We start from the raw sequence: 23,549 nt of genomic DNA, 5'->3' as shown, positions 1-23,549 counted from the left end.
GAGGAGATCAGGCAGGCGCTCCATGCCCTCAACGGCAGATCGGCTCCGGGTCCGGACAAGATCACAAATAAAGCTCTACGGAACCTGGACGAAAAGTCCATCGAATACTTAACGGACATCATTAACCAAACATGGAGCAGCGGTAAAGTCCCGGAAATGTGGAAATCGGCCAACACTATTCTCATCCCCAAGCCAGGCAAGCCGCCCAGCCTCGATAACCTCCGCCCAATTTCGCTCACATGGTGCGTGGGGAAGGTTGCTGAGCACGCAATCCTAAACAGGCTTTCATGCTACCTGGAGGACCACGACATTTACCCGCACAACATGATCGGCTTCAGGGTCGGACTGTCGACGCAGGACGCGATGAAGCTCATCAAGCATCACATTATTGACTGTAATACGCGGGACACGAGAGCCATACTAGGTCTAGATCTGGAAAAGGCCTTCGATAACGTTATTCACTCGTTCGTTTTGAACACAATCTCGAGTCTTAACCTGGGGAAGCACTTTCATTCCTACACGAGATCTTTCCTGTCAAACAGAGAAGCCACCCTTAAGATCGGGGACCTGACTTCAGACATGAACAAGCTGGGGTCTAAGGGGACGCCACAAGGGGTAGTCATATCCCCAACCCTCTTTAACCTCGTCATGATTGGACTATCCAGGACACTCTCTGCTATCGATGGTATCAATCATACCATATACGCAGACGACGTTACCATCTGGTGTACGGGAGGTAGTGACGGACAGGTAGAGACGGCCCTGCAAGAGGCGATTGATGCTACCGAGAGATACCTTGAGTCCACGGGCCTTCGGTGCTCACCGCACAAGTCGGAACTGCTACTTTATCGACCCCCGAAACCAAAAGGGTAGAAACCACTCGCCGAATGCGACATAAAACTGCGCACAAACGACGGAGGATATATTCCGAGGGTGCATGCCATCCGGATTCTCGGCATGATGGTAGAGTCGAATGGTTCAAACAACCAGACAGTGCTGCGACTCACTAAGAAGACGGACAATGCCATCAGACTAATCAGAAAAGTGGCCAACCGGCAGCAAGGCCTCGGAGAAGATAACCGCCTGAGATTGGTACATGCGTACGTAATGTGTCATTTCACTTACGTCACGGCTATGCACATCTGGCAAAGATCGGAGCGGGATAAGCTCAACGCATTAATCAAGAAGGCAATCAAGAGAGCTCTCGGCCTCCCCATATACACTCACACGGAACGCTTACTTCAACTTGGCATGCATAACACGCTAGAGGAAATAGCGGAAGCACAGGAGAGGGCCCAGTTCGTCAGGCTATCTACCACACAAGCTGGAAGACACATCTTACAGGAGCTGGGCGTTCCCCCCACAGTAATCAAAACAAAATTCTGTAGCATCCCTCGAGAGCAGCGGGACCGCATCATTGTCGCTCCGATCCCACGAAACGTCCATCCAGAGCACAACGTGGGAAAACGTCGGGCGCGCGCGAAGGCTCTCCTGGAAAAGGCTCGTGAACGGGCTTCGGAGAACAGTTTCGTAGACGCAGCTAGCAACGCCGACGGACAGGCCTTCGCTGTAGTTAGCGTAGATCATGAAAGGCAGATAACAAACGCAATCTCGATTCGGACGACGTCCTCTGAGATCGCAGAGCAGGCTGCAATAGCGATGGCCTTATTGGACGACAAGAGGACATCAATCTACAGTGACTCCATATCGGCTGTTAGGGCATTTGCCAAAGGAACCATATCCGAGCTGGCCCTAAGGATACTAGGAAGCAAGGAGATCAAGCCACAAACATTGATCTGGTTTCCAGCCCACATGGGACAGATCGAGGGTGCCCCGCCCAACCTCAACGAGTCGGCACACGGAGCTGCGCGAGGGATCATCAACCGCGTAGCTACCGGGCAGCGTGACGCTGGGGCTACTGACAATCGGGACTTTCCTTCCTCCTACACCGAAATTACTAAGCACTTTTATTTGGCTCGGAGGATCTACCCCCTCCCACATTTCAAACTCAATAGACCTCAAGCTTTGACACTAAGGCTTCTACAGACGGGGGCTTACCCAAACCCCCTGCTTCTTCACAAGGTGTACCCCGAAATTCAGACAACAAATGCATGTGCACTATGCAATGATTTAGCGAATTTACCTCACATGCTCTGGCGATGTCCCGCGTTACACAGCGATAAAAACAACACTTCTTCACGTTGGGATGCGGTCCTACACAGCCCCAACCTCGAAGAATAGTTATGGGCTGTCCAACGGGCCCGCGACGCGGCGGAGAGACTCGGCCTCTCTGTCCCGACGTGGGAGCGGCCCGCTGCGCGCTAGTGCGCGCCCTAAAGGACCTTAATAAAGTTTTTCATCCATCCATCCACTCGTCCATCGTAAAGCAAGCTCTCTCGGCACTGCTCGACTTCTGCGATGCGACGCACTTGATAGCGCGGCTCTGAGCCCCGCACTCGCTTCTGTTTTCTTTTCTTGCCCTTGCCACTTGCTTTATGTCTTTCTCTCCTTCAGATTTTTCTCCCCGCACCCCTTTCCCCGTGCAGTGCTGTTGAGGTGTCCTCCTGTGAGAGACAGTTACGGCGCTGCACTTATCTCTTCCGTCTCCCTTCAAAAATCACTTCACACAGGCACAGCGTGTGAAGGAGGCGTATTTCAACAGGTGAACTTTACGAGCGCTCCTTTCTGCACATTTCAACAGCTGCATTGCATTGCGACTGATAGCTGCGTCAACGCCCCCTGTAACGATGGGTGCTGAAAAGAGATGTATTTATTATTAATCATAAAATTAAATAAACTTGTATTTTCTTAACTCGTCACGAGTATACAAATTGACCAGACGTCTTATTTTCGTTGAATGAATCTGTGTCTCGCTTGAATTAAAGAGCGGTTTTTCCCTCCAAACATAGTCGCGCTTCAATCACTGCTCCCATAACCACCCTTGCTGATGTCGGTGACAATTTGTACTGAACCGGTTTTCGCGCGAAGCTTCGCGACGTATTTGGATCGACCTTGGTAGCACACAGCGGCAAAAACGCCCATGAGTGAAACCGTGGTTTGTAGCGTTATAAGGTGTAGCGCTCTCATATAGCGATTTCCAAGGTGTAGCCTCTGTGATCTCTGGGCGCCAGTGCTACAAAACTGGGTGCGGTCGTGAGGTCGTGCTTATTGATGCTCTCTTTTTGGCGTACGAATGTGTACATGCTCTGGTGTACATTCTTACAGAAAGGTAGCAAGAAAGGAGGAACTCGCCGTTTGCTTCCTGCAGGCCGGTCAGTCCCTCCTTCCCACGCACTTCACATGTCGCGCCCTCTTGTGGCAATCAAAAGGGGAGGAACGTTTCTCCCTTGCGTAGGTGTCTGGCGTCGCCGTCGAGTGATATTTTCTGTACCTCACAACGTGACCTCGAAACACAGATGTCTAAGGCTTTCTTCTAAAGCAATAGTCATGCAAGTGTTCCAGAGCATTAAATATGTAATTAACGAACCGTGCACGAAGCCTGTTCAATCTCTTCAAGGAACCGAGTTTACGTCTCGGAGTAATAGGTGGAATAGTATAGGTAGCTTTCTGAATATAGTTGAAGGATGTAAGTTAATTATGAGTTCTGCAAAAAAAAAGTCTTTTAGGTGAGTGCTCAAAAGCGATATTACGCACGTCACCTGGAAGTCCTTTACACCATTCCCAATTCATATTCGGTATAAATCGAGGACATATAAAAAGTTATCTGTGGCGAAAGCTTAACGCCTCTGGCCTGGTGCAAGTGGTGCAAATAATTACCGAGTACTCCATGTTGTGTTTGTTTTTTTTTTTTTTGTTTTCATGCGCACTACGAGCTGCCTCGTAGGTTTCCCCGTGAGCTCGGAGATCTAAGAAGCACCGACTTCATGTTTTTGGATATATGTAAATATATCCATCAAACGTGTATATGTCATTAGATTCGTCGGACGATCCCACCGCTGCCACCAGATATTAGATTCGTCGGACGATCCTACCGCTGTCAAGCAGATGTAGGACTCGTCGGACTACCTCGCCGCTGCCACCATTTGAAGGAGTCGAAGGTCGTAGAGATGAATTCGGTGAACAGGATTTATTTACATATTAACATATTTTAAAGGAGTACTGACACAAAAAAAAATCCATGTGGTTTTTGCTGCTTTAATAAGTAGTTAATGACCCAGTAATCACGGCACGAGACCTCATTTACTTCAGAGCGCGACAGGTAATTATCTGCAGTCTTTTTTGTAGCGACCAATCTAAGTTTCGGTTTCAGAGAGCAACGAAACGCTCCACCGGGAGTGTAAACAAAGTGGTCACGTGTTCGCAAAAAGCCATGACGTATGCTCTGCCGCGCAGCCAGCGTGCGGCGCGCCGGCACGCGAGCTTCGTGTTGCTAGTCGTCTGCTACGCCTGCACGTTGTTTGCCATGTCCTCGCCATCATCGTCGTCGTCGTCCTCGTTTTCGTCGTCCAGCGGCGACGATTTCCTGCATGTGGGAGTCGCCGCCGTATTAGACGTGGCCAATCACTTTCAATTTGACCCACTGGAGAGCAGCGACTCGGATATTGTGGTCGGCGACTGCGAGCACGTGTAAAGAGCACGTGTAAAGAGCACGTGTAAAGCCGCATAGCAGCCAACGAAAATTCGTGACGTAGCCACATGACGTAGCGTTTTCTTGGCTATTTACAGACCCGGGTGATGTCAATGTCGCGAGGTGCTCTGTTTTACGGTTGGCTGCGCGCACGTACTTTAAAATTGATTTTAAATATGTTCTAAGCGATATTCGCCGCTGATATTTTACACACGATGTGTGTGTGACCCACTAAATCGATCTCGCAAGTTATCTCGACTTCAAATTTTTGTGTCAGTACTCCTTTAAGACAAGACATACATCGGCAGTCTAGCGCGACTCCCATATGGAGCCCGCAAGATTAACATTCAGCAAACAGCATTCGAGCACACAGCTCACTACTACATTTTGAGCATAACAACGAGCACCCAGCTCCCAACGACGAGCACGACACGAGCACACTCTAGCAGCCGGCAAACGCTGCTTATAAGCTCTCCGCTTGACGTCATAGTTCGACGTCATCGTTCGGCGTGGACGGAGCACGAGTGGTCGGGAATGTTCGTCCAATCAGTGTAAACTTGCCGCCGCCCCGCAGTATGGCTCACACTCACTAATGCACACAAGTTCGAGCCCACACTCACAAAGGCTCCGGAGTCGACGACCGAGGGCTTCGTAGAACTGTGCTCCGTCTCGGGTGGCGCGGCGGAGTACCACATTCCAGAGCTGACCGCGCGCCACGTGGCTGCCGGTCATCCGCAGTTCTCGGAAGGCGCCTCGTCTGGGGGGCTTGGAACCCGTGCAGCGGGCTGAAAGCTGGCACGTTGCCACCCCGTACGGCCATTCCTAACAATGTACGTGTACCATACCTGTAGGTATGTTAATGCGGTTTTTCTACGTGCGTTATTTGGTTTCCTGGTTTCTTAAGAGTACGAAATGTGACACCAAGTTTGTACGACGCGGCTCCATTTCTTTCCTCTCATGCACAAAGGTGTCAAAGTGCGGGTTCTTAAATAATTCGTTATACGACTGCTCTTAAGAAACAGTATGGCTGAAAATCGAGCTTTTATTCGGCAATGTCGCGCAAGCCTAGTGTTTCTTTTACGGGCAATAAAGCAGAGACGCGAGCGGCGTGTCATCAGCGTTGATGCTAAAGCGGTCAGCCTAACAGATTTTGATAATTTCATAATAATTAAACGACGTTGACAATGTGTACTGAATTAATTAGATAAAGTGGCATATAAATAAACGTGAACTTGTGCGGGTCAACTTTATTTTTGCCCTTGTTCCCTTCAGGCTGGTTTTATCAATCAAACCAATTAACCAAATTACGTATTTTTATTCAACTTATTCTGTGAATCATTCTCTGCGTGCAATTTCACGCTGCTTACTTTATTTCTTATTCGAAGCAGCATGTCGTACAGCCATGTCTATCCGTACTTATGCAGAGCAGTCCAGTGTGCAAACTCCCGTTCGTGTAAAAGTGGCATAAAAAACCGCGCATAATTAATACGCGCAGTCGACAAAGTCTGGCGGCTTGTAGTAAAAGGCAGGCGTCGTCAAATGTACGCTCCAGGTGCTCCGGGTGCAGTCAAACCCAGTGCTGTCATTTACGAAGCGTGCTTTTACAGCGCGTTAGTGAGGAGTGAAGACAGCACGCACAGCCCACGCGAAGAGTTGTGCCCGGCCCCGCCCCACACTTCCCACGACAACTTGCAAGGGGATGTCGACTGCAGCGCCACTGGTTCCAACGACCGCCACTCAAGACGCGCACATTCGTCGGCGGAAACACCGAGGTGCGCTACTGAGCTGATGTTAATAACGCTGGCCAAGCCTGCTTAGTATCGTCGTTCTTTTCTACCGTCGCGGGCGTTCGACCGATTGTGTTGAAGAAGCTCGTCCCGTCCATCCTCGCAAACCTTGACGAAAATGGTGAGTCCAAGTTTTTAGTTCGATTTCATCGCGAAAGCTTGATTTACAGCTGCGCGAACCAGAAAGGAACGCGGAAGAAGACCAAGGCATGAACCAAGCGTGCATTGAAACTGTTTTTATGCGAAGCATATTACGAGAGCTCAACCCAGCTCCTCAGGCGCGGCGGTGTCGCCGTCAATACCACGTGACAACGTGACGTCACGACAGAGGAGGAACGAGGCTTCAACTCGCGCCGTCGCTCGCGGCGTCGCGGCGGTATATAAGCAGCTGCGCTTGCCTCTGCTACACTCACGAGGCGAGATGCCTCCTGGAGGCAGAGCTGCTCGTTGGAATGAGAAGCGAACGTTGCGGCGTGCTACAGAGACTGATTTTCTAGGTGGCTTTGGCTCAACTCTTGCAAGATGGGCTGGGTGGGAATCGAACCAGGGTCTCCGGAGTGTGAGACGGAGACGCTACCACTGAGCCACGAGTACGATGCTTCAAAGCGGTACAAAAGCGCCTCTAGTGAATGCGGTGTTGCCTTAGAAACGAGCTGTTTCTGGCTCAGGCGTGCGTCGCTTGCTCAGGCGCACATTTCGTTGCCGCGCCGAACGCTGCGATGCTCGACGCTCACCGCGTCCAATGCGAGGCGCGCAGTCGCTGCGCGGTGGCCCACTGTGTTACACCCCCTGGCGGGTCGACGGGAACGCTGTCGCGTTCCACTCTTGAAGGCGAAGCAGAGTAACGCATAAGTTGTTTCGTCGTCTAGCCGAACCAAATATAGCCAAGCAACAGCAGTTCACCAGGCTAAACAGTGGTTCAACAACTAAAATAAAGGCTAGTATGCTTCGCATCCTGGGCTTAACCTTAGCTAAGCCACAGCCATTTTTTTTTAAAGAAACATTTGATGGTTCATACCAGCAGGTTAAATGCGTCGTGCGCAATGTTTTAGAGGATATGACTAAAGTTTATCAAACTCTGCCATTCACACGCCGCTTTTTCCACAAAAAGCGAGGACGTCTTGGATTTAAGAGATAGACGACTCTGTAGTAATTTGGGCGTGGGTACTTGTCCACATTTTTACGGCAAGCTGCCGACAATGTGGACTGCCGAAAATATCGGACAGCTTCTGTTCTAATGGTTGCCACTAATCCGCTCGTCCTCGTCTGTTTAAACCATAGAAGTGGGGTTTCGTCCATGTAAAAAACACTGGGTAGAATTATTGTTGGGTCTCACCTGCTCAGTTTGCCTACACCGTCGTACATTTACAGCCATTCTTCAACGTCAATACCATCAAGGCCGGAAAATCTGTCGGAGTCGCGCGGATAGGAAAGGGCAACAACTCCGTCAGACTTCATCCATAATAAAACCCTTGACTGACGTCGCCTCTGAGGTAACGTCACGATCGGCAGTATAGGGCCCTTTCTAGGAATTGCCACAGCCGCAGTCGAATTCCACGTAGCAGTCTCTGTTGTACTGTACGCGCATTCTGGAGTTCCAATTTAGCAGCGTGTCTCAGCCTGCATGTTGATAGCTTGGTCATCATAACATACAGAAGTCATGTGTATTTTTAGGATAGCTTGTGAGTTCAGCGCTGCAAGCAGGCAGGGGGTCCAGAACACCTGAAAGTCTGGATACTTCCGCCGTGTGGCATGCAAGCGGGAACCACGCTTACTGCAGAATATTCGCGTTCAGTGATCGCCAGACTGACGGCTCCGTTTTTAGGCCTCCCATCTATGTAATTCCTGAGATGCAAGTAGACAGTCGTCTGGCTTCCGCGCCGATCACGAACAATACGCTGCACGGTCTTCCAAATGTCTGAGAGATTGCCCATTACAGCATAAAAATTGAAGGGCTCCTAAACGGGAGCTAAACGTGAGCTAAACACGTTTAGCTCACGTCAAAAGCTGAACGTGAGCGGGAGACATGCGAAAGCATAGGTAGTGTTCCTGTCTTGTCTCTATATATGCGACTTCCTCAGTTTCCTCGCCAAGCCCCGCGGACCAAAATCCATACCTAAAGATATTGGCCGCAGGCTCTCCTAGCAGAGCACTGCATGCATTACATTCGTACTAAAATAATAGCAGACAGTAAACGGAGATTATTAGAAGCTACACCAGTACATGTGTTTGACGGCAAGGGCGGGCTTACCCGCACGGAAGAGGTTTTCTTGATTAAGGTTATGGCCAACGCTGCATACACACCACACATACTTGAGAAATGGCACCAACCCAGACAAGCTACGATTGCGAAGACTTACACCCGATGTACACATTGCCAGGAGTCATGCAGAGCAGACTTGCAACACCTCATTTGGAGCTGTGCAGCTTTTTCACAAGGGAGATCCAACATTCAGCATCTACTACAAGGAGACATTAGAACACTAGGAATCGCAATACAAACTAACCCTGAAACACACAAAGCCATTGCGACATATGGCAGACAAAGTGGCCTGTTTCGAGTATAGTGTAGAAGGGGTCGATCAGCCCATGTGAGAGCGGCGGAACTGAACATGCACCTGAGCCTGCATAAAGCGGAAGATCCCAGACTGAGATGAAGAAGTGTTTCAGCCAACAGTCTGGGTACCCACATTCCCTTCCCTCGTAATCCCCATCAGCGGCCTAGAGCCGTCCCCTTCCTTAAAATAAAGGCTTTATTCATTCATTCATTAGTGGGAGGATCGGCGGCCGCTTCGCTCCTGCATACTTTCGCCGAAAGTTTATGTTCTTATTATTTCGGCCCGCAAACTTTGTTCGGGGGTTTCTTCTAAGCGCCTACTGATCCCACTCGGCCCGGAATCTTTGGCTTTGCGGTATGCCGCCGATCGGCTTGGCCCAGCGTGATGGAGACATAGCGGATGTGAAGTTGCCTTGCGCTGGGTCGCCGTCCGGAGGTGCTTCTTTTTTTCTCGGGAGGTTCACCACACTCGGACGGCCCAGTTCTTTTTCGTCGGATGGGGATCTTAAGCTGGAGGACATCGAATTCGACTCTCGTGGGAGGGATGCACCGATCGCTGTAGGCAGGCGCGACGCTCGCAGGCGGGGAGTCGATGTTGGGGCTCTGGGTGTGACACCTCGCTTCCAGCACATCGACGTCGACTACAGACAGGTGGACTACTTCACCGGGTGGTGGATTTCCGGAAACGATGCACGATATCTTATTTGACTCCAACTGCAAAGTCACCAACAGTCATCGGTCCCACATTCTTGACCTCTTGGGACAGTTGTTGCAGGAGTGCTCTGATATGCGTGCGGCGGCAAGCCAGTGTGGACGCGCTGACGAGCTCCGCGACCAGTTGACGCAGGCACATGCGGCTGGCGTCGTGCTGCGCCCGGGCGCTGCTTCCTCGGCGGCGCCTGTGGGGTCCCACGCGCTGCTGCGGCCCGCGGGGGTGCGCCTTCCGACGCAGTTGGCGATGCCTGGCGCCAGGTCCTTCGACGCCGGGTCGACCCTGGTGCCCGCTTTCGACAAGGGCACCAACAGCATCCCGGCCAGGCGAGAGCACGCACACATCATGCTTCTAACGCCACTAGTACCGTCCGCAACTGCCGCCAATATTAATGAAAGAAGATTGGCGACATCACAGTTCGTAAGACGCTGCACAGTTTGACGGCGCTTTCGGATGACCGACAGTGACCTGCCAAATGCTGCACTTGAAAGGAACCCTGTGGCGAACACGTCTGTGTCGATTCGTATTGCTCAAAAACGAAAGCCCCGTGTTAAACCTACGGGCGTTGGCTCTCAAGTTGCCGCTGCAAATTGTGCAGATCAATGCGCGCAGTCCTAACTTGCAACTAGACGCTTCGCTGTGTGCCGTTCGTGTCTCCTTTGAGGAGCGATCTGGCCATTTCTCACGCGTACTAGAACGCGTACTGTTGCCTTTACGGTTGCGTACTGTTGCATTTCTCACGCGTACTGTTGCCGTGTCTGCCCGGTGCGGCAACAAGTATACCGGATTTTCTGCACGCGACGCAGCAGGCAACCCCAGCATTTGGGTGCGCAATGCACTGTTCGCATGGGCGATGCGGCGGTTGGCTGCAATGGGTGCCGCAAAGCGGGCATACCCAGCACGCGTCCGACGGGCCCTGTTTGCCCATAGACAATGGCCTATTTTGGGCGATAAAATTTCCCGCGCGACGGCAAGGACTGATTCTGGCTAATTCCTATACAATCGCTTCTGGGGCATCGCGCGGCTATCTCGGCGCGTCTCCTACTGTCGGCGGAGTTCGCGTATATGTGCGCCACAACGGGCCAGTCCGTCGACGTTGCGGCCGCGCTCGCCGGCATCGCCGCGCGCTTTTCCCCGTCCCACGCCGGCTGTTCTCCGAATTTTGTCTACACGTCCTCATCCGACACGTTCATCTTCACCTGCCTCTTTTTTTCACTCGCTAATCCTTCTTTTATTTGCTCTTTTTCTTTTTATTCATTCATTTTCCGGGCCATGACTTGCGTACTCGTTACGGAGGCATGGTCTCTCTCTCTCTCCATATCACATGGTTAACTCGGCTGTTGAAACACTCTCACAACGCAACACCACTGGTGCTCGTGTATGTGTGGGGATTGGTAACTACTTCCTTCTCGGGGTTTCTGCTTAGTCTTTCGCGTATGCAATCACGGGTGTTTTTTTCTTCTTTTTTTTTTGGCGCACTATATAATTCTTCGGTCTGGGTGGATTAGCGCTCGTCGTGGATAGCACTGACACGCTTAAATTTCTACAGTTAAAATTGGACCACACTTATGGCGCGACGAAATTATTAGTGTAACAAAAACCAGTAAACGAAATTTTGCATTTGCTATCGTGTGTGACCCCTACAGGCCCGACAAGCGAATACCCAACGTCCTTATCGCGATTACCACGTTCCATGCCCCAGAAATACCGCGGGTTCTGCTGCCGTTCTTCGACCCAGGTTCCCGCTACACGTATCACAGTTTGTGGTGGCTCTCAGCTGGCGGAGAGACGAACAAGCCTCCATCATCACTGGAATTTGTGCGCCGCTTCGAAGGCCCCTCGATCAGTTTCTGGATGAGCTAGGGCAGTGTGCTTCGCGGTGCCCCTCGATGAGGTTTCGTTCTCGCTGAGGATTATAACACCACGCACGCCCTTTGGGAGCCTGCCGACGACGACGCCTGCGGCGCGCAGCTTGTCCGCTTTGCATGAGCCTTTGCATATTAAATGACCTGGCCTCGCGCTCCCGAATTTTCAAACCCCATATGCTGTACGTGGGTCTTTCTATTCTTGGCATCCGTTCCTGTAACGCGTGTTGGATAAATATCGTCCGTGTACGCCGCCGAAACGCTGTCTGACCATCGTTACCTCGAGCTCTCCTTGTTTGGTACTGAAAGTACGCATTTGAAACAGTTGACAAAATACGCACGTTGTCAAATCCTTGCATAACTAAAACGTACTGATTGGTTTGACCAAGTTCGCCGTTGCGCTTTCTCCCGGGGCTTATTTCTCATCGTTGCCACGGTGAAATTTTATAAAATTTGCGACACCCTGTGTCAAATCAAAACTTACGAAAAATTAAACCTCACAGCACTCAAGCAAAACCATGGCAAACTCAGGCGGTTTCAACTTGCAGGGGATGCCGGTATGCGCGAGATCTTCAAAAGGCAGCATATGCTTGTGCTTGCTCGCTGTGTAAACAGAACGTCAGGAGATCGAGCGATCCGTTTGACACAGCAGTCTACCGCCACTTAACCGACGGACGACCATTTTGAAACAAGCGTTTGAAATGCCCACATAAGCGACGCGTCTTCCCCCGCTCGATAAAGCTGATGGCAGCTCCACCACCTCGGTACTGGACTCGGCTACGCTGCTACTGAGGGAGCATTCTGCTATTGACAGTCCCGACACGGACAGCGATTACCACCGTAGACTTCGTCTATTAGCGGCGAGAAATTGGAGTGGCGCCCTCTCGTGAGTGACGTCACGGCCAGGACGCCACTCAGTCCGCCTCGCTCGGCTGCCGCCCGCGCTCATCCGCTTCGGGCATGCTCGGAGTATTGGGCGCGCCAGCCGTATTTCCTCAAAGACAGTTTGGCTGTTTTCTGCTGTCACGCCTAAACTGCAGTTTCTTTTTTTTCGCAACCGCGTGAATCGTGAAAATTTGCTGCTAGGATATTGTAAGCTATGTAGCGCTGCAACTTTTTCACTGCGGAGGCGTGCCTTGTCAGTCCATAAATTTCGTGTAAAGAAATCGAACAAAACCAACCTCACGACAACTGTCGACGGCAGTTCGTTTCAATTCAGAGATATGTCGTGTCTGTCCATATAATTTGCATTAAAAGAACGTCTTCAAATTTTCCATGGAAAATTTCCTATGATGCTTGCTTCGCTCCAAGCATAACATTCATTTATTGTGCATAGTTATGACAGATATTTCGTTTTAAAAGAACAGCTGGCTTGGTATTTGGTGTCAACTGGATATTGAATCACTATGTTAGAATAGGATACTGTCTGTGCAGCTTTCCTAAAACTTTTTATTGCTCTGGTGAGTTCTTCTACTTAAATGCGGACACTGTAATAAGGCGTAAAAGGAAGAGTTAGGCGCACATTTTGTGTGAAAAATATTGCTACTGCTTTCAGCGTTCTCCGAAACAGCCACAGCCACAAAAAAAGAAGCATTGTTCACGGAGGTTAAGACGACTGCGCGTCATGTACAGTATAGGATTCCTTTAAAAGGAAAGAGCCAAGCCATTACAAGCGATGTAAGGTTTCATAGTGGCTGCATGCAGCGGCCTTTATCGACAATATGGCAGACACCTCCCACAATGGAAGCAACCAGCTGTCGTTATGGCGTTATGGCGAGGCACGCATTGTTGGCGAAACTCATTCGTTCACTCCAGCTTCGAACTAAAACCACGCAGCCGTTCTCTACAGAGTCATTTGGAATGCATGCAGTATATTCTAGTGCACTAGAGTGCCGCTTAGGCTGCCTTGAAGAGGACCATCTAACTGCCGTCTGCATCACGATGTTTCGAAACACACGGGTGTTTAGTTATACGAACCGAGAACTATTCGCTTCGTCTTTTATCACCTTCGGTGAATGATGATATCTTCAATGCGTCCCACACCATTAATGAATAAAGCTTCGGCTTCTTGCTGACTGTAGCCACACGGCCTTAGTGGCTTAATTCGCCCAAAAAGTTGCACCGAGCAACTGTGTCAATTGCGCCAAACAGATCCTTCTAACCGTTCCCCAAGCAACAAACCTGTAAATTTCAAAATTGTTTAGAACGTGTAGCACTGAAAAGGGAATGAATATTGATCCATGCCTTTTCGTGAGCTGCAAACAGCTTAAAGCCTCAATCACCTTTACTTCGAGTCACCGACGCTTAAAATTACCATTGAAATACGGCTCAATATTGAGAAACAGTTCGAAAAGCAAACGACACTGGCGGCACCTAGACGGCAGTATTGTTTAGTCCTCATGCTAGTGTCGAACGTTTCTGTGAATGAATACGAAAATTTAATATTTACCTATGAACTATCTCGTCGTGAGAAAACAAGTTTCAGCTGGTTAAAACCAAGGTAAATGTTTAGAAGTCGTATATAGCCAGCATTTGTTACATGCTTGTTGTACGACGCAGGTGCGGTCGCTTAACTGGATTGTTCTATCCTGTGTTTTCACTGTTGTATGTTCTTATCCACGGGAGCTACCACTGCAGAGCGCAGCACTGTCCACGAAAAACCAACACCACTCTGGACTCAGCTCCGTCAGCCGGCACTGTAACATTGCCTTTGACAGAAGTATTGTTGTGCAGGAAATAAGGTCTTTGAGTAAATTTTGACGAAAGTAGAGGTCGTAAAAATGTATTTGAGAGGACCGTCATAAGTGTACCAACATAGGGAATGAGAGCGAAAAAAACGGAAACACTGCCGAAGACGCCCGGACACCGCCCGAACTGTATCGGTCGACAGGCGCGATGATGATGATGATAGCAACTTTATTGTACCGCCGGATAAGGAGGCCCCTACTCCCCGGCCCCGGCACACAGGTCTTGGGGACGGGGGCCGGAACCTCCGCGATTAGAAGCAAGCAAAGAGGTCTTGACTCTTCGCGGCTTCTTCCGCCAGGCGGATGGCGTGTTGCTGTGGAGTAGGGTCCTCGCTCCGCAGCAGGGCTTCCCAGGCCTCTCTACAATTTATGTTTGCTTTAGCCCCTGGTGAGCTAGCGCATTCCCAGATTATGTGATCGAGGGTCCCTCTCGCCCCACAGTGTTTGCACTTATCGGTTTCTCTGTCATGCATAACATGGTATGCCCAGACCGGGTTTACGAAGTTCCCAGCTTGCAGGCGCCGCCATGCGACTGCCTCTCTATTGTTTAGACTTTTATCCGGTGGTGGCACCAGTCTCCTGCGTAGCCGATAATTTTCGACAATCTCCGTATAATTTTGCACACGCTCGTCCATGTTCCGGCAGTCGGGCGGTTCCACAGCCACCCGGAAGTAGAGAGCTCGGGCTAACTCGTGGGCCGCCTCGTTGCCAGGAACGGACGTGTGTGCAGGGGTCCAAATTAGGCTAATTTTTCTGTTCAGCCGTCTACTGGCCAGAACCCTTGCCGCTTCCGGCGAGATCCTGCCCTTTCCAAAATTCCAGATGGCCGTTTTGCTATCGCTAATTATGAAATTTGCTTCCGTTCCCACGCAAGCGAGCGCTATCGCAACTTCTTCAGCCGTTTCCGAGTTGCGGCTTCTAATGGTGGCGGCCGATACGGGGGCACCTCGGCCGTCGACCACCGAGGCGACCGCCGCACCCGACTTGCCACTTGCCGCGTCCACGTACGCAACCGACTTGCTGTTCATTGAATCAAAGCGTTTGATTAGTGCTTCTGCCCTTTTTTCCCTCCTCTCCGTGTGGAATATGGGATGCATGTTACGAGGGAGGGGGGGAATGATTATATTTTCTCGGCAGTCCAGCGGGATGTTTGTCTTGACTCGTAGTCCCCTGTCTGTTTGCAGGCCTACCATATCGAGAATAGCTCTGCCCGTGGTCGTTCGGCTTAATCTTTCAAGCTGCGAAATTCTGACAGCCTCCGCTATTTCGTCCCAGGTATTGTGCACTCCCATAGAGAGGAGCTTTTCTGTGGAGGTGGTAATTGGTAAGCCTAAGGCCCTCTTTATGCACCGTCGAATGAGCGAGTCGAGTTTCCTCCTCTCCTCTGACCTGATGTTTAAGAAAGGCGTGGCATAGCACACGCGGCTTATTACGTATGCTTGGGTTAGTTTAAGCAAGCTTCTTTCCTTCAGGCCTCGTCCTTTCAGCGCGACCCTTCTAAATATGCCAAGTGCTTGCGTGGCAAAGCCCTCTAGATTTTTTATTGTCCCATCATTATATCCGTTTTCCTGTATGAAAAGTCCTAGGATTCTGATTTGGTTAACTTTTGGGACTGGTTTCCCCTCTATTTTAATGTCAAATTCCCAGCTACGCTTGCACCGGAGCGACTTTGGGTTGTAGACGAATAACTCCGTTTTTTGCGGTGAGCACGACAGACCCCTACCAGCAGCATAGTGCACGACAGTATCCGCCGCCGCCTGCAGGCGCTCCTCGATGCTCGCATCGCTCCCCTGATTGGTCCAGAGGGTGATGTCATCCGCATAAATACTGAAATTTAGTCCCTGTATGTTTCTCAGAGCTTCGGGGAGGCCCCTCATCGCCACATTGAAGAGGAACGGGGAAAGAACTGAGCCCTGCGGCGTGCCCCTGCTTCCTAATTTCAGTGTTGGAGATTCAATATCTTGGAACTTCATGCAGGCAGTTCTGTCTGACAGAAAGTCCTTTACATAGTCGAATGTTCGAGCGCCTACCCCGATTTCTTGGAGACCGCGGAGTATCGCTTCGTGTTTAACATTATCAAAAGCCTTTGTCAAGTCCAGGCCGAGGATTACCTTGGCGTCTCTAGAACGTGAGTCAATTATGTCATGTTTTAGTCGGAGCATCACGTCCTGCGTGCACAAGTCCGGTCGGAAGCCGATGATCTCGTGCGGCCACAGGTCGTTCTGCTCCATAAAGTGCGTCAGTCTGGTCTGGACTACGCCCTCCATCAATTTCCCCATGCATGAGGTTAGGGAAATGGGTCTTAGATTTTCTCATTTAGGGGGTTTTCCCGGCTTTGGAATTAGGATCACGTTTGCCATCTTCCATTGGCGTGGCAAGTGGCCTTTAGTCCAAATTTCTTGCATGTACTCCGTCAGAGCGCTGATGGAGGCATCGTCCAGATTTCTTAGAATTTTGTTTGTTATCCCGTCAGGGCCCGGGGCTGATTTGGTTTTTAGTCCCAATATTACTACCCTGACCTCCGCCTCCGTGATGGGTGCGTCGAGCTCCTCATTGGGAGCTCCGTCATACTCCGGGAGGGGGGTGCTATGCGTATCGCCAATGTACATGGTGATCAGTTTGTCCATAAATTCCGCGTCTGTACCCTCATACGCGTGCCTGGCTTTTGATAATCTAATTCCCGATAGGGTTTTCGAATTGGTCGGATCTAATAGGTGTCTCAGCAGACCCCACGTTTTGGAAAGGCTCATGCCCCTCTCCATCTCGTCGCATCTGCTGCACCAATTCTGTTCGCATAATTTGATCGCGTAATTTTCAATTTCTTTGTTATGTCTAGCAATCCGCCTTCTAAGATTACGGTTCCATTTTTGCTTCTTTAGTCTGCGCTCCATACCGCGTTTTGCCTCCCACATGTGAAGCAGTTTGCTATCCATTATTTCCGGGGCATCGTCCCCTTCAATCGTCTTGGTTGCCTCTTCAACGTGACGCGCGATGACCTCCGTCCATTTCTCTATGTTTGTGATTTTCCCTATGGCAGCTTTCTCTCGTTTCTCCCTAAATAATCCCCATTCGGTGATCTTCGGTTGACGCACACGACGCGTCTTCACCCCTTTTTTAAGGATCGAGGCCAGAATGAAATGATCACTTCCGAAATTGAGCTCCGAGTTTTTCCAATTCAGATCTGTCATATTTTTTGAGGAGGTCAGGTCAGGGGAGGTGTCTGTGCACACGCTATTACCCACCCTGGTCGGACAGCTAGGGTCCGTGTGTAGGGTGAGTCCTAGCTCGTGCGCATCCTCCCATAGCTGCCTGCCTTTTGGATCTTGTTTAGCGTAACCCCATTCCGGATGCGCTGCATTAAAGTCACCTACTATTAGTAAGGGATTTATCCCGGCTGCCTGAATAGCTTTGCGGAAGAGGGCCCTGAATCGCACCTTTCTCTGCTGTGGAGTGCTGTACAAGTTTAATAGGAACACGCTCGGTTCCTCTTTTCGTCCCGTAATAATTTCCAGGAGCACTGCCTCAATGTCTCTCGAGTTGATTTCGTGCACGATTGCCGCAATATTCCTCTTAATGAACGTAGTGACGCGAGATTTCTCACCCCTGTCACTTGAAAAAGCTTGGTATCCCGAAAGTTGTGCTGCTTTGCCCGTCTCCTGCAGGGCTATAGCTAGCGGTTTCTCATCTAATAGCGTCAAGTACTGTTGCACTAACGCTCGCTTGCGTTGGAAGCCGCGACAGTTCCACTGCCAGATTAAAGACTCATTTTGTGCGCCTCTGGCCATGTTGGAGGTGGTCGAGTTGTTCCTCTGCTTTTAGTTGCCATTCTCCGATGGCTACTAATTCTGCCCTTTGCTTTTGTACTTCACCCGTAAGGGCTTGGATCTGACTTTGAGTCTGCTGTATTGCTCCCATAATTTGGGCCATGAAAGAATCAAATTTAGCTTCGATTTTGGCTTCTAATCTTTTCTCTAGTGCCACCAACGGATCAACGTCTTCCCCTTTGCGTTTCATTGGGGGCGGTCTAGCCGATTCAATAATCATATTTTCCTCCTCCGGTGCCGCAGGCTGCATGGGAGTCGCAGCCATAGGGACCGGGCGGGTTGGTTTCGATACGAATTTTGGTTGCGTGTTGTGGGTAGAGGGGGACCCCGTACACGGTTGTGATTTTGGTCTATGCAACTCTTGAGTGAGCTTATTAATGATCTCTTTAAGCTCCCCAACCTCTTTCCGTAATTTATCGATCTCCTCATCTTTCTTATCTTTTGCCTGGGAAACCCCACTGCCAAAGCTTACATTGTTTCGGTCCCTGCTCTGCTTCCGCTTCTTAGTCCATGGGTTCGCCGGGTCCCTGGAGCTTGATCTCCCCCTTTGTCTGGATCCGGAGCGGCCCCTGGTGCGGGACCGCGAACGGCCACGCTGCTGGTGCCCTCCGGTGGTCTCCTCCAGCCTCGGAAAGGAGTCGGTTCTGGCACGAAAGTCCTCGTTTCCGCGCCTGACCTTGGAACGATCCCTGGGATTCACCTCTGCAGTCCCTCCGGCTTGCTGCTGCTTTTGAAGTTGCCGCTGCTGTAGCATGTTGGTCTTCCGTTCCCACTGCCTCTTCTTCACCTCGTAAGGAACACGGTAGAGTTCTCTACAATTTCTGTCACCGAGCGGGTGTCCTTTCCCACACAGTTGGCACTTGGGCTCACATAAATGGTCTTGTGGTGGTTGCTCCATGCCACAGCCGCGACACTTCACATTCGCGGGGTCCGGGCAGACGTCCTCGCGGTGTCCGAGCCGTCCGCAGGCGATACAAACTTCGTACTTCTTGCGGTAGATTACGCAGCGTTGCGCCACGGGCGAAAGTCTCACCCACCGCGGCACCTCTTTGTCTTCGAACAGTATTAGAACTGTCCTCGACGTTCTTCCGAGTCGTCGTACTCCCAAGACTGCAGCCTTTTGCAGATTTGCAGCCTTTTCAAGATCTCTGCGTCGGAGAAGGACAAAGGGACTTCATGCACGACGCCTTTTCCGCAGTCCTCCGGCATAGCGACGTACGTAGTCATTTCAATTTTCTCCCCTTCGAACACGAGGAGCTTCAAGTCCGCGTATTTTCGCTTCCTTTCCGCGCTGACGGTGGCGACGAGAATGGAATGTTGCTTCACATTCATCAAGATGACGTCCTCTCCGGCGGCGTCTGGACTGACGCCGGAGTCATGGGCAAGGACTCGTGATTGGGTAATCGTTTCGAACCCGGCGGTTCGAAACGATCACCCAATCACAGCGGCGGAGGGTGAGCACGCCCCGTATCTGGGCATGCTTGTCTAGCCCCGCTCGGTGCCAGGGCTAGACGGGCTCAGTGCAATGTTTTATGCGAAGCATATTACTAGAGCTCAACCCAGCTCCTCAGGCGCGGCGGTGTCGCCTTCAATACCACGTGACACCGTGACGTCACGACAGAGGAGAAACGGGGCTCCAACTCGCGCCGTCGCTCGCGGTGTCGCCTTCAAGGCTGACCACGTGACACCGTGACGTCACGACAGAGGAGAAACGGGGCTCCAACTCGCGCCGTCGCACGCGGCGTCGCGGCGGTATATATATAAGCAGCTGCGCTTGCCTCTGCTAGACACTCACGAGGTGAGATGCCTCCTGGAGACAGAGCTCCTCGTTGGAATGAGAAGCGAAGGTTGCGGCGTGCTACAGAGACTGTTTCTAGGTGGCTTTGCTACGGCGCAGCGACTACGCGCCCCGCATCGGACGCGGTGAGTGTCGAGCGACGCAGCGTTCGGCGCGACAACGAAATGTGCGCCTGAGCAAGCGCCGCACGCCTGAGCCGACGCCGACGACACCGGCTTTTCTGCGACACGAGCTCCTTAACGCTGTCGCGTTAAAATAAAGGCTAGTATGCTTCGCATCCTAGGCTTAACCTTAGCTAAGCCACAGCCAGTTTTTATTCAATGTGCCGCTCATTTTCACCCTCTAGTCCTTCTAATAATCTTGAACGCCAGCTCCCAAATTTTGTCATTTCCTCTCCTTTTCGAATATAGGTAAAATTAAATTTATTCCAAAACCTGGTCGACGCCCTAACCTTCCTACAGCATACGTATTGTCATGAACTCTCTATTCGGCAAAATCTTGGAGCGTTTACTAAATTCCCATACGTATTACTTTCTCCTTTCTCGCAACCTTATCCACGCACAACAATTTGGTTTTACGCCTGCTAAAAGCGTCCCTCTAGCCCCGTACACCCTACGGCAAAAACTAATCGTTTATTATCCTGCGAAAGCCTCAGCCATTTGAATCTCCTTGCAGCGTCCTTCGTTTTTTTTTTTTTTTAGAAAAAACCCTTGTCCGACGAATCCTTTTTCTTTTAAAATCGTTTTTGACGAATCGTATAAGGTCATATGCAGGCTGTTTCAGCGAACAGGTACAAAATTGTTTAAAGATTGCCTGAGGCGTATAGCCCAATTCTAGTCCTTGAACTGGTCTACTCGAAGAAGAGGACATTACTTGCAAAAAGAACTTGAAATGCATAATCGACTAGTTAATAAAAATTCACTAATTAAGCTTTTAGCTAATTAACTGACAACGGTCGTGCACGGTGAGCACGTTGACAAACCTCAGCTCGTAAATCGTATTTCGGGACGCCCATATTGCGGCGTGCCTCATAAACAGATCGTGGTTATGGTACGTAAAACCAAAAAATTTAGCGTTTCAAGAAGCCAACCTTGTATTGCAGCAATGATTTACTCAATCTTTGGTCTGTGCAGTCCAAGGATCCGATCCGCGTACTGGTAACCGGGGCTGCGGGCCAGCTGGCCTACTCGCTTATACCCATCATTGCCAAGGGCCACGTGTTTGGGGAGGATCAGGTAAGCTGAATGGCATTGGCATTATTCGCTTATGCCAGAGTATTGAATATTTGGACCACGAATCTAATATGCAGACGACTCACTTTGGCTTCATGTATCCGCGTAGATATTTATAGGCATATGTTTAGTTATTTTCTTGTGTATAGAATTATGAAATATTTGTACGTTTCATATTTCCGATGCTGATTGCAATGTTTTCGAAAGCAGCCGTTCATGTGTTCGCCGCTTACTCGCCGCTTTGTGTGTGCACTGTTGTAACACGACGAAATCATTCCGTTATTCCTTCGTATATGGCGTATTCCTAGCACACTGTAATACGGTGGACATTCGTCGCTTCAAGGCAAAGGAACGTTTAACAACCACTAATTATCTACAGCTCGTTGCTTTCCTGGGTGAAGTAAAACGAGTAATAATTACTAGATTTCTTCGCGAACTCATGTGTGTGTGTGTGTGTGTGCTTGCGTTTTTGTGTGTACGCTATTGAAAGCGTTAGGGGCACCGTGTCGTAGACAATCCGGCGTCGTCTTCGTGCGTCGTTTCGGCAAAAGAAATATCGAGCCACGCCTGCCCAGCTACGCAGGCCCTTCATGCAGCGCAAGGAAGTTACCGAACTAATTGAATTTTTCAAGGACATCAGAAAAATCGTAGTAAAGTACGACATACACACAACCTCACAACCTACAGACATTGTATCGTCGGAGTATAACTTGAATATACGAGAAAACAAAATTCTGTTACGCAGAAACTCACACAACCACGAATCCTATTAATAGACCATTAATAGAGCAGCCATGGCCTCTGAGATTTGCGAGCGCCGGCGCGCGCAAATCTTAAAGGTCATAAACGGGCGCGCCTGGTTCCTTGCAATACCTCCAGATGGCGCTCGCCTCCGCCGCATCGTGGCCCATGCAAGAGGCCGCGTTTCTACCAGAAGGCTCGCTTTCGTGCATAGCGTTCGCCGCCAGCGTTTCCTGGTAAACATTACAGTTACATAAGCTGCAGTTGCCGGGAGGCGTGAGAAGCAGTCGGTGATCCTTGAACGCTATAGCGTTTCACTGTTAAAAACGAAGCTTAAGCGTCCTCCAAATTTTTTAGCGGAATGTGGGCCGATACTCGCCGTGTCAGCTTAGTGGCTATGGCGTTGCGTTGCTAAGCTCGGGGTCGCTGTTCTATTTCCGACCGCTAAGGCCGCACTTAGATATGGGAGAAATGGAATAAACGCTGCTGTACCACCGTGCATCGCATGTAGGTGAAAGAACCCCCTCATGAGCAAAATTATTGCGGTGTCACCTACTATGCCGTGCCTCAATTCATATCATGGTTACGGTATGTAAAACTTAAGAATCTATTTTAGTAGTCGTCGCAAATAGTTATTCATTTATTTATTTTTATTTTTTTTCGCATGACTGACGAAACTACTAAGTCGGCTTAAATTCAAGGATTTCGTTTGGAGTGGTCGATACTGGAAAATGGCTTGCCCGTAATACTAGCACCAAAATGCAGTATTAAAACCATTACTACCCGCTGCCGCAGCCGCATAGTCATACAGCTCACTGTAACGGTTCAGCATTTTAATCGCATTCAATGCGTGCAGTGTGGGCACAGGAGCAATGACGTTTCTTTTCCTTCGAAGTTCGCTTTAGCGAACCGCTGGCACCGAGCATGCGGTGTGCCTTCAGTGAGCTGGGGCGAATGCGTGGCTGTGCTAGTACCTCATTAAAACTTCTTTCTGGGCGAGTTGGTGCATACTTGACATAAAAATTGTAACAGCGCAAACACATGCAACCACAAAGTAACAAGGACGACAGCGCTTGTGACTCGTCCTTGTTACTTTGTGGTTGCGTGTGTTTGCGCTGTTACAATTTTTATGTCAACTGTGCTAGTACCATTTGTAATAACAACCATTTGCGTTTTGTGGCTGTTGTCGTTTACTATTATCTTGGTCGGCTTGCATTCGCGCAAAGCCTTCTCCTTTTTTCTCTGGCAGACCAAATTGAGCAGGCGGCAATATATTCTCCTAAATACGGTACTTATGTCGTTCTGACCACTTTTATTTTCCAAAATCATGCGAAATTCGGCTCTCTTAGACGAGTACACCATGTAATTAGTATAAGGTAGTGGAAATAAAATCGTCTTCTTAGGTTTGGAAAGCTTCGCAGGAAAACACCACCGCTAAGTACAGTAAGATCACTGAAAACCGGAAAGCAGTCTTATTTGCATTTATTTTCGGTCCTATTAATTCCCTTGAATATGCACCATCGACAGTGGTATCGCGTCGACAGCGTACGTAAGCATAAGCGTGCGTACAAGTGGCATCGAAGTCATTAAAAATATAATGCAAGGGTCGTTTAAAAGAACCATTTGTGCAATCCACGGGTGCGCAGAAAGGTGCAGACACTACTTTGTCCCAACTATCATGCACCAAGGTTGAAATAT

At 50.0% G+C, this 23,549-nt stretch overlaps 1 protein-coding gene across 2 annotated transcripts in view; it reads left to right on the top strand.

Moving 5' to 3' along the window:
* The first annotated feature begins 6,296 nt into the window (after positions 1–6,296).
* LOC135899668 (malate dehydrogenase, cytoplasmic-like) overlaps positions 6,297–23,549 on the top strand; it is a 52,569-nt gene continuing 35,316 nt past the window's right edge. The window contains exons 1-2 of one of the 2 annotated variants that reach the window (XM_065428986.1): positions 6,297–6,496; positions 21,012–21,113. In XM_065428986.1, coding sequence (XP_065285058.1) covers positions 6,494–6,496; positions 21,012–21,113 — 105 coding nt within the window. In that variant the 5' untranslated portion in view covers positions 6,297–6,493. The remainder of the gene's footprint in view (positions 6,497–21,011; positions 21,114–23,549) is intronic. The other variant, XM_065428985.1, reaches the window with a different exon arrangement.

The sequence above is a fragment of the Dermacentor albipictus genome, chromosome 7, assembly GCF_038994185.2.
Source record: "Dermacentor albipictus isolate Rhodes 1998 colony chromosome 7, USDA_Dalb.pri_finalv2, whole genome shotgun sequence".
In the NCBI taxonomy this organism is placed as follows: domain Eukaryota; kingdom Metazoa; phylum Arthropoda; class Arachnida; order Ixodida; family Ixodidae; genus Dermacentor; species Dermacentor albipictus.
Note: the sequence above shows the minus strand (reverse complement) of the source record. Positions and strands in the feature narration are given on the sequence as shown.